Raw genomic sequence first — 14,320 nt, 5'->3', positions numbered from 1 at the left:
TGAATATACACTAGTATATGAGGGAAACAGTAAAATTTTGAGATGACCTTGACCTTTGACCCCTGACTACATACTGACCCATGACCCCTAAATTCCCTAGATAATCCCTGCCAGTCAGTACATGCATATGTACCAAGTTCTATGAAGATACATTAAACCATTTGCGAGAAAAGTGAAATTGCAACATTTTCACCTAACCTTTGACCTTTTGACCTTTGACCTTATGACATGAAACTCTCTCTGGAGAATCTTTACGCAATAGTACATGTCTACACTAAGTTTCAATAAAATACCTTCGGGCATTGCATAGATATGGGGGAAATAGCAACATTTTTAGCATTTGACCTTGACCTTTTGACCTTTGACCTCTTGCCAATGTCACTAAAATCTCCTCAACTAATTGCCCCATCATACATCATCCTTGGACCAAGTTTGGTGAAAGCTACTTCATCCAGTTTTGAGTTATCACGTAAACAGATAAATTTTAGGATTTGACCTTGATATTTGACCTTTGACCTCTGTCCGATTTCACTAAAAAGACTAACATGTAATTGTCCCATCATACATCATCCTCAGACAAAGTTTGGTGAAATTTGCTCAATCCAGTCTTGAGTTATCGCGTAAACGGATACAATTTCATGATTTGACCTTGACCTTTGACCTTTGGCCGATTTCACCCAAAATCTAATCAAGTAATTGCCCCATCATACTTTATACTTGGACCAAGTTTGGTAAAATTCCAGTCAATATTTCTCAGGTTATCGCGTAAACGAATGCGGACGGACGGACAGGCGTACGGACGGACGGACGGACAACCCGAAAACATAATGCCTCCGGCACCACTTCGTGGCGGAGGCATAAAAAATAGGAAATTCCTATCGAAATAATAGCTGGGAATGATCAAAATTCAGATTCTTTCCTCCAAATTTCGAATGGTTGGGAGGTCTTGGGAGGTATCCTGGCCCTAGAGGTGAGGGACCTACCTGCTCCTCAGAGCTGATGGCCTTGTTGAATCTCTTGAAGGCCAAGATGTTGAACTTCATCAGCTCCGCCATGAGGTCAAAGTAGCTCTGAAGAACCTCTTTGGAGTGGTGATCACTACTCACAATGAACTGGACAACATGCTGAATGAGGGATAGGGAGCAGAGAAAGGAGTTACACCAGTCAGGTCTTTACTTTAGTTGAGAAGGAGAGCTCAGTTGTACACACTATCCATTTTTGTACATTTGTCTCATGGTTTGTTTGTTTTTTTGAGCTTCAGCAAAATCATGTTTACGTAAGTCAAAGGTAAATACAATAAAGTCTCACAGGCAGGTATGATATAGTTAGTATCCCTTCATATCAAGGTCTACAGTAATTGGTTAGATAATTTTCAAATGGCAAGGTTCTGCCATACTATGCACATCACTCTTTCCATTTTCTGCCGATTACCACTAGACAACTAAATGTTCATGTCAGAGTAACATGTTATAATATGTGCAGAACAGAGACCATGATCCTAATTCATTTCCTGCTTTCCAAAAACTGAGAACTTGAAAGAGAAGTGTTGCCACATATGGCAAATGTGGATGTGTGAATCCAAATAAACAATAACAGCAATTACAATTTTTAGAAGCCATTCAATCACAATGGTGAGAAACAAGCAATATATCTTTATACTGCTCAATCTCTTATGTTCACATTTAATATGAAGTGTGAGGACACAGTTATGTAATAATGTCTCATCTTTATTGTGCATGAAAGAACAATGCTCTAGATAGAGCTATACACATCAAAAGCGCAATGTTCTACACTTTGGCAATATACGACAAGAAGACCCCTCAAGGCCAGTCCATATCTCATATCTCATTTAAGTGCAGCATCTGCTAGGAACCTACCTCCAGGAGGCCTTTCCTCAGTAGGAAGGTCTGGTCTGCATATGACGTCTTTCCCCTCAAGAAGCTCTCAATGGCTCGTGCCATCCAAAACCTGCAAAAAAGTCACACCACCACGAAATGGTCACATATCCATCATGAACATTCTGAACCCAGATTACACAGAACATTAGCCCTTTTACCCTCATATACATTTAAACTAAATCACAATCTCATTTTCCCCCTGTGAACTTTTGTCAGACAATGAGTGTACACTTCTGAGAAGGTAGAATTCACAAAACTACTACTGGTACAGATTAGATTCCTTAAATGACATTCTTGGTTGCTTTGATGCATTCAAACTTTCCAACCGCTGAGGGTGAAAGGTCCATCTTTATAGGCTTGAATGTGTCCTATCCACCATGCTTGTGCAGCTGGTTATTGCACAGTTTATGCATGATGTAATTCCAACACAAATACTGGAGATTACAACTGTTATTTGACTGGACTGGATGTCATCATGGACAGGTGACCAGTCAAGTGTCCATACCTGAACGGTGAGTCCCGAGGCTCAGTCTTCATGACGTCAACTAGCTTGGTGAGGATCCCCTTCTGGCCCTGGCACAACAATGACCTGGAGATGGTGAACACAATGCAAAGGTCATTAGACTACATCCATCACTACACACAGGTGGCTATAATGTCATTTGAATCCTTGGCAGTCTACGTATTTGAATGACTCTCTTATAGAAATCACTTAGTCAACGTAAATGACTATAACTGCAGGGATGCACACTAACCTATTTTTTATACTGGTGTGACCTGTCTGTCGGACCAGTATGTACCAAGTTTTTCCATTTTTTACTGGTCCATTCCTGAAAATGTTACTCGTCTGACAGTGACTTTTACTGGTCAGGGACCGTCGGACCAGTGCCAATGTGCAATGCTGATAACTGGGAAGATTGACTAATGTGGACACTTTGCAAAACATTTTTGTGAATTTGTAAAGCAATAAGCAATGTATCTATAATTCTAGATATCTCTAAATGAGGAACCTACTTGCAGTTCTGACAACTGGTTGATAGCTGCATTGTCATAGGATTACAATTGTAGTACAATTTTCACTGAACATACAAATAAAATTAAAACTGAGAATCATCTCATATTCTCTGTACACTCAGTAATCCCAATTCATAAGATTGTTGTAAGAAAGAGTGTATCTGAGACATGATCAATGTTAAAAAGAAAAAAAGTTGCTGAAAATATAACAAAGACCCATAGAGACAGAAATACAGTACATGCAAGCATATATCAGTAGGCTTTAAACAAAGGACATTCAGTGGTGTGATAATTTTTCACATATTTCTTGCAAAAGAAACCTAACACAAAATGACAGTGTGTGCATATTTTGCTTCCATTTCATGTTGGGATATGAATACATGCAGTGGTATTTGCTGAACATTTATTTGAGTTCACATACAGTCCTGTACATCTTTGGTAGTCTTGTTGCATGGCATTGTTATTGTAGTGCAGGCCTGTTACAGTACATGAAATACAATCTACATGACATACTGCCAAAACCCTGTACCGCCATGGCAGCGTTAAACTTCGCCAATTGTTTGATTAGTGCCCGCGATCATCTATCTAAAAAGCATGAATGACTGAAAAATTGGGAAGGAAAAAGATGCAATGTTTTCATTGTGCAATATATTTCCAACTTTCACATTGATAAAACATGCTAAGGATCCGAGCCAGATGACACCCACCTGTCAACCTTCTTGACAGCCTCCAGCTGAGGGATGCTAGCACTGGAAGATATACGGTTGAGATCATTGACCTCATGTCTCGTCATGATCAGGTACTTGTTGCTGCAGTGGGTAGGAGCAAAGAGTAAGTTCAACTCAAATCATGACATCACTTGTTGTCAGTCAGTTTTCATCATAAAAATCCATGTATCTGAAGATCTGAACAAAATCTGATGTTGAAGAATTGTGACCTGATATGCTGATCAAGTCACTAAGTGGTGATTTTTTTATATTAGGAGTTTCTCATTAGTATGGGAATAGTAAGACTACAATAAACACCATCAAGCAATGGATCTCTTCATTTTTCTAGTCACAATGCCAAATAATAATAATAATAATAATAATAATGATAATTAAAGATAATGATATGCACCATCATCATCATCATCATCATCATCATCATCACCACCACCACCATCACCACCACCACCACCACCATTTTATCATCATAAGAATGACAAAAAAGGAGTAAATTAATGACTTACTCATGATGGTCACAGTATGTGTGTAGGAGTCTAAGGAACTGAACCTTGAGTGCTACTTCAGGGCTGCAGTCACAGTTCTCATTAGCACCATGGATGGGGGCCCGTAGGATACACCGCCATATGACCTTGTCGAAGAGGGCGTTGAGTCCCGGCATCAGTTTGCACTGGGCCAAGACCTCATGTACCTTGGAGAAAGGTTGGCAGAGGGTTAAGAGTTGGAATCATGGTGCATCAGCCTAACAGCAAACCTCTTCAAATCCATTATGTTTAATGAATATCAACAAACAGAACATGATAGCAGTACAGAAATCTTCAACTGGGGAAGTCGGCTCTTTCACCCATACTGTGCTCTTATTCGCCAAATGGCACATCCTGCAGAGTGCTATCTGGGAATGAATAGAGATTACCTAATCCCCTTAATCCCCATCATGTCACCATGGCTGTCCTGTTGGACTTACACACATAGTTATGCCTGAGCAAAAAAAAAAATTAAAAAATAGTTATACAAAAAAAATCACTCAATAACAAAGGCTACGGCTCCTGCTCCGGCTGCTGGTTCTGTATGCTCTACATTGAAAACTGTACTGTCATTGTCCATAGAGGGCAGCATACCATTACTGAGATCACAATAACATACAGGGGGTGTCGCCTGCGATTAGGTAGTGTAGTAAATTGTGCGATCATGCTCTTGCAAGTACATATAACCAAAAATATAAGTTACAAGGACAAAGCCATCAATTAAATTTGCTCATAAATCACCTTTGAACCAAGAATCACCTGCTACGGTGCCCAGGGCCTTATCTACTATGACACCACCGTGTGCCCACTTGCCTCTGCACACAAATTACATATTATTTATGCTGTTAATAATGCACTGGTGAGAGTGTGTCAGTGGAAATGCAGCACGTTTAAGGATATTTACAACGGTGCAACATTGTGAACACCTGAGAGTGACCTGCATCTCCACTAAAGTCACTAACTTAAACCTATGCATTATCTGCTTTATAAAATTGGTCTATGAACTTTTTTTTCATTTATGTTATTAAGTGAATACCAGTCAGCTACATTTGGAACTTACTAAAAAAGCCAAGATGTCTGAAGAAATGTTCCAAACACAATGACCACACACTAAGAAATTGTTTACAGTAAATATGTGATTGAGCGCCTGCTAGTAACTGATTGAACCTACGCTGTTCAAGTACGCACACTGCGACATCAGTGAATGTGCAGGGATGTTTTTTGCTTGCTTGTACATGTTAGCATGAAAATAATGGATGCACACGTGACTCATTTTGATGCTTCTGATTGGTTACATAACCCATTTAATAAATCATGTTCATCTAGGCTACGTTGATGCAAACTTCCATCTCAGGAGGAATATCTTGAGACAATCTGCCATCAACAGCTGTAATTACTGTTTATGCCATTTATCTAGCAAGACTAATTTTTCGCGAATTGGGACTTCTTGACACTTTCGCAAGTGGTTAAATTCGTGATCATCGAGCACACTACTGAATGGAGAAATGTATGCATGTGCATCACATTCATGTCGGGATCAGAGTCAATATTTTCATGTGTCTTTAAATTCATGAACAGCACCTGACTTGCAAAATTTGTGAAAAGAAAAAAAGAAAAAACATTTGGCGTATACAGTGATCAGAGTACACTCCTCATTCATCCTGGGATAAGGTCAGACAGGACAGCATGCTCTTACCTTGTGCCTCTGTTTGCCTCCCAGGAGCAGACAAAGAACATGGAGGACCTCCACCTTGTAGACCACCTCATGCATGGTCTTCAGGGAGTCTGGTAGGGGCAGGGAGAGGTCGTGGAGGGGCAGGTTGAGGTAGACTCCCTCATCCTCGTTAGCCACCTCGGCTAGGGCGTCGAAGGCCAGCGAGCTGTCCAGCCACGTCACCCAGCTGTCAATCTGGGAGAAGAGGGCGTCCACGTCGGTCACTCCATCAGGCTCAGCTGTAGAGAGATGGAGAGAGAGATAGATAGAAAGAGAAATATAGAGACAGGGAGAGATGGGGGATAGAATTATACCATGAGATCCAATATGTCAGGTATGATAATGAACATGAGCACTAAACATCTCTTCCTATACTATACTCCTTATATTTCAAACTCAACATGTGTCTTAGGTACCTTCCATGTGAGGAAAAAATACTTCTGTGAAAACATGGCTTGTATGGTGGAAGCATTTGGCTATCTGCGGTGTGTTGCAGATACATGCCTGATCAGGACCCTGTTTCATAAAGCTGTTCGTAAAGTTACGAACGACTGGTGATCAGTTCTGATGTGCTATACTTATCAGAATTTCAATAATTCAGCACAAGAACTGATCACCAGTCGTTCGTAAGTCATATGTAACTTTACGAACAGCCTTATGAAACACTCCCCTGGTATTATATACCAGATAGCATATCACACAAGGCAGGCTTTTAAAAAGACATGAAAGAATAAATGAACAAGAAAATCAACAAACAAATGAATATTCCTGATGGACTTAAAGGTCACACAGAAGACGTACGTAACATTGCCACTTCTGTCAAATAACAATATATCAATCAACAATGACATTCAACCGTAAAATCACAATTTAGAGTGACTCGTATCAAGTTTATACTACCTGTCCCAGTAGAATCACACTTCCAGGGTAAAAAGAAAAAGGAAAACTCAAAATTTGTGTTTCAGTATCTCTTCACTCACCAACAGATTTGCATGCAATCCTCACAAGCTTTTCCACAAAGCCAGGGAGTTCCACGACAGTCTCTGCCAGGAGGGAGAAAAAGACCAACAAACAGTCATCAGTTAAAGTAGGTCATGGCTGGCAAGGATGTGAATAACAGAAGGTTCATAAATACCAACAAACAAATAATACATACAATATCAAAATTTAATACGAGAAAATAATCCTCACACAAATCAACTGAGGGATGTTGATGGTCAACTTTAGTCATGAGTATCTATCAACACTACACACACAAAAATCATTCCTTTTTTTTCAGTTGTGAGGAAGATATACCAAATATGTTAATAAAATCATCACCATGCTATTACGTTGAATATCAATTTCTGGTTTTTTGTTGTTGCTGTTTTCTCTAACAGTTCTTCTGTCAGGTCTTAAAAAAGCAGATGCCGTTTGTTCCTTTTTTTCTTAGGAGTAAACAAGCACCCATGTCTTCAACAATTAGCACTATTTGGCTGGTGCTGGTTTTCACAAAAGACAGAATTAACAGAATTACACTCGTGGCAGCTTTGAATTAACAGGCCAAAGACATATTTTGCACAAGCACCCAAAATAAGTGGGCATTTGCCACTTACTTTGATTGACCTCTGACACCGGCGTGCCGTCGCGATTCCTGCAGGCCTTGTCCTGTGCGGCCAGCGTACAGGGCTCGTCTTTGGGGTCAAGGTCAGATATTGTGATGGACAGGACGCGGCAGAAGTTGGCCAGCTGGTCCTCCTCAAACTTGCCCACCAGCCTCTCCAGATCAGCTGAAAGAGGAAAAAAACCATCACAAGTAACCAATTTTTGTCACTTTCTTCAACTATCTCATCCCCTAGTACTGTCAACAACCATACATCTAACCAATATAAACTCGTGAACTTCCCTGTCCTGTTACATACACACTTTGAATCAACTCATCTCTTCAATGCTAGATTTTCTCCATCTGATTCAAATTGAAATTTTTGATCCCTAAAAAATAATATCCACATGAAAAAAGTGCAATGAAAAATGAGATAATTCATCAACCTTGGGATGATAAACAATCAATGAAATCTTTGAAGGTTTCTGTGGCAGTAGAACATTGGGTGATTGAAGGCTTAACGGCACATCTCATATTCTTTCTTGGGTATGTATGTGGCCCTGAAAAGGGCCTACCCACTCTCGACATGTCACAACATCCAGATGAATGTCATGCCACCCAAATGTCTTCCTAACTAACGATGGGTAAACTGCAGCAATTACACAGATGTGGAAAGAAACCCAGAAAGAAAACGAAGACTTACACCAAACTCTAAACCCTTCCTTTTCTTTTTACCAAAGAGGTCCGCTTCTCAGATGACATCTGTCACTTTAACTTTTGATTAGCACCAGCATGGCACACGCTACATCTGAACAAAGAAGAGGACACAATCAATTAGAGCAACTTACGGATGTCGTCCAGCTTAAACATCTGTGCCCTCACACCAAGGATGTCTTCGATTAGCGTGGCAGCTTTTAAGAAGCACTGCTTCTCTGTCAGCAGGGTGAAGAGGTATATGATGAGATCGTCGTGGTCTGAGAGCGGTGTTGCGATGTCGGTGCCCATCTGAGCCAGGGACAGCGAGAGAAAGTCTTCGTTATGTCACGGTGCATTTGTAAACTTTTTCTCCTTACTGCAAGAAAGTTCTGAGACATACAGCAGTCTACGTGAGCCGTTAACATTACTGCTTACTAATCCCTACAGATCATACAGCTGTTGCCACAAATGCTGGAGCCAGGAGATTAAAGAAGCACATACAGGCTCACCTATTTACTGTAGCTATGATAGACAGGTATAAATGCACAGCACCTAGCTCTCCTGTCTGGCTATAACATAATCTACTGTGTTTGATACTTAGAAAATAAACAAAATAACACCTGAAAGATTTACTCACAGCACTCTGCACATGTCCTTGAACTAACTTCTTCATATGGATATGCTTTTTCATTTTGTTCTTATGTCCAAACATTTGACAGTGCAAACTAAATAACTCACTTGACATTTTAAGTAAGATGCCTACATATCTCTATGGTCTTTTGTCTGATCAGTAATGATACTGTGGACTGAACTTTGAAAACATACACATTCTTTTTCTCTGCCTGCTCTGTTTGAAATGAAAGTGATTATAAAGCAACAAAAGTCAACAAAATAATGAAATCTGTGAGTTTTTAAAAATACCACTAACAAGATGGATTTCTTACATGTACACCTCCAGTTGAACATTCACAGTGCAGACATACAACTTTTCATTTTGCCTAGGTTTGACTTGAAGAAGGCAAACAGAAAGAAGGCTGTCTTCTCATGAATAACTACAGTGCAGCTGGCCACAGCTGCAGGACACAAATTCAAGGGCCCTGCCTGAACAATCAGAACGGCATGCCAGTGTCTGTATAGCCTGTGGTGTGTCTCTCAGCTGAGTGGGGGACAGACCCTGACTGGCTGTAGAAATCTTTTCACATAGTAGTGTCCTCTGAGTGTGAAAGTTGTAACATGTATGCAGAATGTCTGAGCAAGGCTCATTTGGGGCCTGCTAACACTGTAAAATTAACCTGATGACAGATGACTGGATTCAAAACAAAGGTTTCACTTTTGTGCATGCTCATTCATTGTGACAGTCAAGAAATGTTGTGCAGTAATGGACAGATAAAGTCCTTCAAACACAACAGTGTGTCTTCAATGAGCATATCTTCTGCATTAGTGTAATCAGATCTACATCTCTCAGTTTACACAGAGCATGTACTTCTGTTTGCTAGTGGGTTCATTTTAATTAATGGTAGCTCCCGAACAGGCCAGATAACCCTAAAACATGTATTTAATACAATATTATATATTATCATCTATACAGGGTGTTTTAGCAGCGCATTAAAAATGCGTATTGTTTGTCCGCTCAATTTTTTACCGATCAATATTAGAGCATATTGAACGAAATACATAGGCCAACGTATTAATTCCCCATAGGCTACCGTTGTTACTAGCCGTTCAAGATCACACCATATTCTGTCTCATCTGTTGCGTGTGCGCTTGCTGAGTGCGCAAACGCTTGCGACTAGTGCACATCATTTTGTATTTACGTCGATGTAGGGCAATTTGTCAATCAGTTGCAATCATTTTGTAACATCACAAGCACACAAATAATCTTCCTACCGTAGTTGCTTTATTGCTTCATATGCAGTTTTAGGGGCTTCTCCTTTTCAGCACTGGGATGTGACTGCCCAGTTAACTTCAAAGACGAGTAGAAGCTGGTATTTTTGTGCAGTTTATGCTTGATCTACTTGATTGTAGATGATAATAATTATATTAGATGGCATTAATTCATGGAATACCAGGGAATATTGCACTTGTTAGGGCCAATATTCCCTGGTATCCCATTCATAGCCATCCAATATAATACAATTGTCTGCCATTTACTCACATTCTGACACATGTAGTGAAGAAGATCCATAGCATTGTATGCTATCTTATGCCTTAAGACCTTCTGTGGATCTATAGAAGCAAAATGATAATGTAAGAAAGTGATTATGGTAGTTATGACTTATTACCACTGCTTGTTACAAAATAACAATATCCAATAACCACTACAACATCAACAACAAAAATATATGCAGACATTGTTATGGGCAAATACACATCACTTCAAAAAATTCTGATGCAAACACCTTTTGAAAGCTACAAATGTGTAATGTATGCCAGGAAAATTTCTCAATAGACCGTTTTGGTAATGTATCAAAATTAATTTGTCTTCTCTTTCCTCACAGTCTGGTAACAAACTAACTTATTCACCGGCTCCCTTCAATTAAGTTTCTTCAGCAGGAATTCACCTAGCATTCATCAGGTGTAGCTACCAAGGGGAACCCTCCGGCAAGCTTTGTGGTTGTTATATTTTTTGTTTGTGTGTGTGTGTGTGTGTGTGTGTGTGTGTGCGAAAAAACAACATATACACAGAATTATACATTACTGAAACTGTCTACAGTATAGCATGGGGATGAGCATATTAATGCATTCAATGTAATCTATAAGGGAGAAATTCTAACAATTTATTTCTACATCTCTATGATCTGAGTGTTTCATGAGCTCTGTTGTAGAAGTGCATTGTGTAGATCACACAAATTCATATCATGTAATGTGACAACAAAGAGAAACCTGAATATCACAGGAAAATGAGGATGGCAGAACATTATTACATTGCAAGGCCGTATAATTCTGAGCCCTGAAGTATATGTCCATTTAGTTCTGGAAAAATAAACATGAATCTGTTAGTGAAAAGTATGGTTGGCAGTAGCACAGAGTGAAAAAGTTGGTACACTTCCAACATCAATATCAGTCTGAATCCACTGGATGAGAAATCATAAATGAAAGCAAGTGTACATAAATGCACAACAGCTTGAGAATAGAAATTGATTGCCCCTCATTCACTACATGCTAGCAGTGTAGTTACAGTTAATGCCTATGAGCGCAGATGAAACTACAGATATATGTGAATCAATATAACTATCACATAGCATTTATCAAACTCTGCAACCAAATGCAGTCGCAACAGATCATCACTCCTAATAATAACATTCCTCTCTACATGAAGATAATATTACATCTTTGGGGGGGGGGGGGTTGTTTTGTTTTGTTTTGTTTTGTTTTTTTTGGGGGGGGGGGCTATGACAAGGCAAGAAAAGAAAAATCTGGATATACATGTAGATACAGTGCAAGAAATTAACATGTTTTCAAGATGTAATAGGATTTTAAAGGAATATATCCAAACCAAAAACTAAAATCACAAATCAAAACTATTCTCATCTCTCTCATTCAGAAGATTTTCTCTCAACAATGAAAGTTCAGAATGGTTAGTTTTGATAACCAAAACCATGAGGAACACAATCAGCCAGCAATCCTCTCACACCAGTGTAATGTTTGATGGGTGAATTAATGTAATAAATATATGATAATCATAACTAATGAAAAATTCTCACCTCGCTCCAGAGCTTGAGTACCAATAGTTGATTTAGTTAGTGACATTGAAGAAGATTGAGGAATACAGAAATATGTGTATCTCACACGTTATTGGACAGAATGAATGAGATTTCTTATATACCTTGCACGCCTGCTGAACGCGATGATGCTGAATTTGAAGACCCCGGCGGCCCGTACGTCTCTCGAATCAAGCGTATATGTAATGAAGTGCCTGGATTCTGTGAGGATGATGTCGTCACTGAAGTCGTAGAGATAGTGGACGATGACGAGCCGTTTGATGTGGTCGTAGTGGTGGTGGTACTATTCGATGTTGACGTGCTCGTGCTGGAGGTTGTTGCTTCCTTGCAGCTAGACGCACCCTCAGCTTGTGACTGCTTGCTAGGATCTGGTTTCTTTTCCTTGGTTTTGTAGAAGTGCGGTTGGAGCAGAAGGTCTACTGTCACCTGAGAATAACAAAAATTGATATTTACCACTGAAATTCTGCTCCAGACTCTTCAAATTGTAGATATCCACAGCCCTATTTTCATAGTAATTTTGCATTACCTGTGAACACTGGTCATAATAGCATTGTCAAACAATTACCTGCAATGTGTACATGTACTTCATCTAAATGCACTCTGACATTTATCAAGTAAGAATGGCTACACCCGTTTTTAAGCTAGGTGCCCAAAAAAGATGCGATTACTTTTAACAGAGATCAATTCTACCATGTTATTCCAAGACTCTTCAGAAGGTCATGCACAACAGAAGAAGTAAATGCCAAAGGTATCATCAGGATTTCCATTCACACAAAGCATGGTTTCTACAGAGAAAACTCCACTGATCAAGCAGGCATGGCTATATTTGGCGAAATAATTCTCTCTGGTGATGAAAACAAGCCTCCTATTTGTGTTTTCAGGGATCTATAGAAGGCATTTAAGTATTATCTGCACCCACCATTGTAGTGATTTCATGATTTCAAGGTTTCTGCCTGGCAGAAACACCTTACATCTACTGTATGGAAATATTTCACATTGTAGTGTTTTCATCTGTGTAGCGCAATAAGATTTTACATTTTGATCCAGATAAATGAGATTCAACTATTAATCTTCTTCAAGTTTTATGTATATCTTCATCTCATCATGTACACCAATTCTCTGCATATTCCAATTCATCTGATTCTCATATATTACACAATTATTATAATCTAATAACTTCAATCATTTTAGGCCAAATAAACATAGGCATATGTGACCCGCTACAACAAAAAGGTCCTAAAGTCGTGCACGGTCGAAGCCGTGAAAATCGAGTTTGAAGTCAGAGCATTAAAATTGGTCAAAACTTACGATTTTCTGATTTTGATATATTATTGGAGTCTAACATGTCTTCTATCATCTGTCAAAATTTTGAAGCAAAATGGTGAAAGGAAAGACCAAAAAATAGCATTTTTCTGAGCCATGTTTTTTGGCGTTTCAACGAAGCAGAAACTGGTTCGAAAATTTGGATTGAGCGCCACAGATAGGTTCCGCCCCTAACAACGACCAGAGTGATCTCATTGGTCAGTTTGCTGCTTGCTGCTAACCGAAGCGTGAAGCTTGCACACTGCCCAGTCGACTGGTGCGTGCGGGCGGGGTGCGCTATGCTCAGCCGCTTCTCACATCCTGGTCACTGATAGGTTGGTGAGGAGACCGCCGACGCTGATGTGCTTGAATGAACTCTTCGGGGGTTGCTAGGGCTTACCTTCTATTGTCCAGAGGTGAAAACTGACTTGCGTGTGCCTTGATCGCGACTGCGTCGAAAAGAAAACTTTTAGGGCGCTTTTCTCGAAACAGTGATTTTCCAGACGTCTCGACATGCTCTCTTTTAAACATCGATATCTCCGCAACCGATTATTTTCAAAAAATGTGTAATATATCAATTTAAAGCAGAAAGATTAGGGGATTATACCATGCAATTTTCAAATAATCGACCTCTCCCGACTTTAGGATCATTTTGTTGTAGCGGGTCACATATATTTGATACTATGCCCTAAACCAATCCCTTGTTCTTGCAAATAAATACGAAAAGTAATTCTAACACAGTAACATGAATTATAGAAGTGACAGCAATTTCTACTTTCTCAGATAGGAAATTTTACATACAAATATACAAACTTCATTTAAAATAGAATGAAAAAAAAAATTAAATGGGTGGTCCTTCACTTTTTGTCACATTTCATCTCAACTTGCCTCCTCTTTCTTATGTCTATTTCCCTATATTTCCATATATTCCCTATTTCAATTGGAGATTTTAATCTATTTTTTTCATTATGTGCACTATACAAAAATGGTTTATCATCATTACATTGAATATCCATTCTTTACAGGAGGACATTTACGTTCATGCTATCAAACAACTCAAGTACAAGAATGGTTCCGTTGCCGCTACGATCAAATTTTCCTTTCCTTAAGCTGACTTCAGTTTTTAGTTCCAATAAATCTGCT

The 14,320-nt window shown here is 39.3% G+C and overlaps 1 protein-coding gene across 1 annotated transcript in view; it reads right to left on the bottom strand.

Moving 5' to 3' along the window:
- LOC140232963 (short transient receptor potential channel 4-associated protein-like) overlaps positions 1–14,320 on the bottom strand; it is a 43,383-nt gene that overhangs the window by 13,392 nt on the left and 15,671 nt on the right. Inside the window, exons 4-14 of the mRNA XM_072313073.1 lie at positions 11,980–12,301; positions 10,309–10,379; positions 8,306–8,462; positions 7,471–7,644; positions 6,856–6,918; positions 5,858–6,114; positions 4,144–4,328; positions 3,620–3,721; positions 2,404–2,487; positions 1,878–1,968; positions 984–1,124 (exon numbers count right to left, since the gene is read on the bottom strand). Coding sequence (XP_072169174.1) covers positions 984–1,124; positions 1,878–1,968; positions 2,404–2,487; positions 3,620–3,721; positions 4,144–4,328; positions 5,858–6,114; positions 6,856–6,918; positions 7,471–7,644; positions 8,306–8,462; positions 10,309–10,379; positions 11,980–12,301 — 1,647 coding nt within the window. The remainder of the gene's footprint in view (positions 1–983; positions 1,125–1,877; positions 1,969–2,403; positions 2,488–3,619; positions 3,722–4,143; positions 4,329–5,857; positions 6,115–6,855; positions 6,919–7,470; positions 7,645–8,305; positions 8,463–10,308; positions 10,380–11,979; positions 12,302–14,320) is intronic.

Source organism: Diadema setosum, chromosome 9, assembly GCF_964275005.1.
Source record: "Diadema setosum chromosome 9, eeDiaSeto1, whole genome shotgun sequence".
In the NCBI taxonomy this organism is placed as follows: Eukaryota; Metazoa; Echinodermata; class Echinoidea; order Diadematoida; family Diadematidae; genus Diadema; species Diadema setosum.
This window is presented reverse-complemented; position numbering and strand designations above follow the sequence as displayed.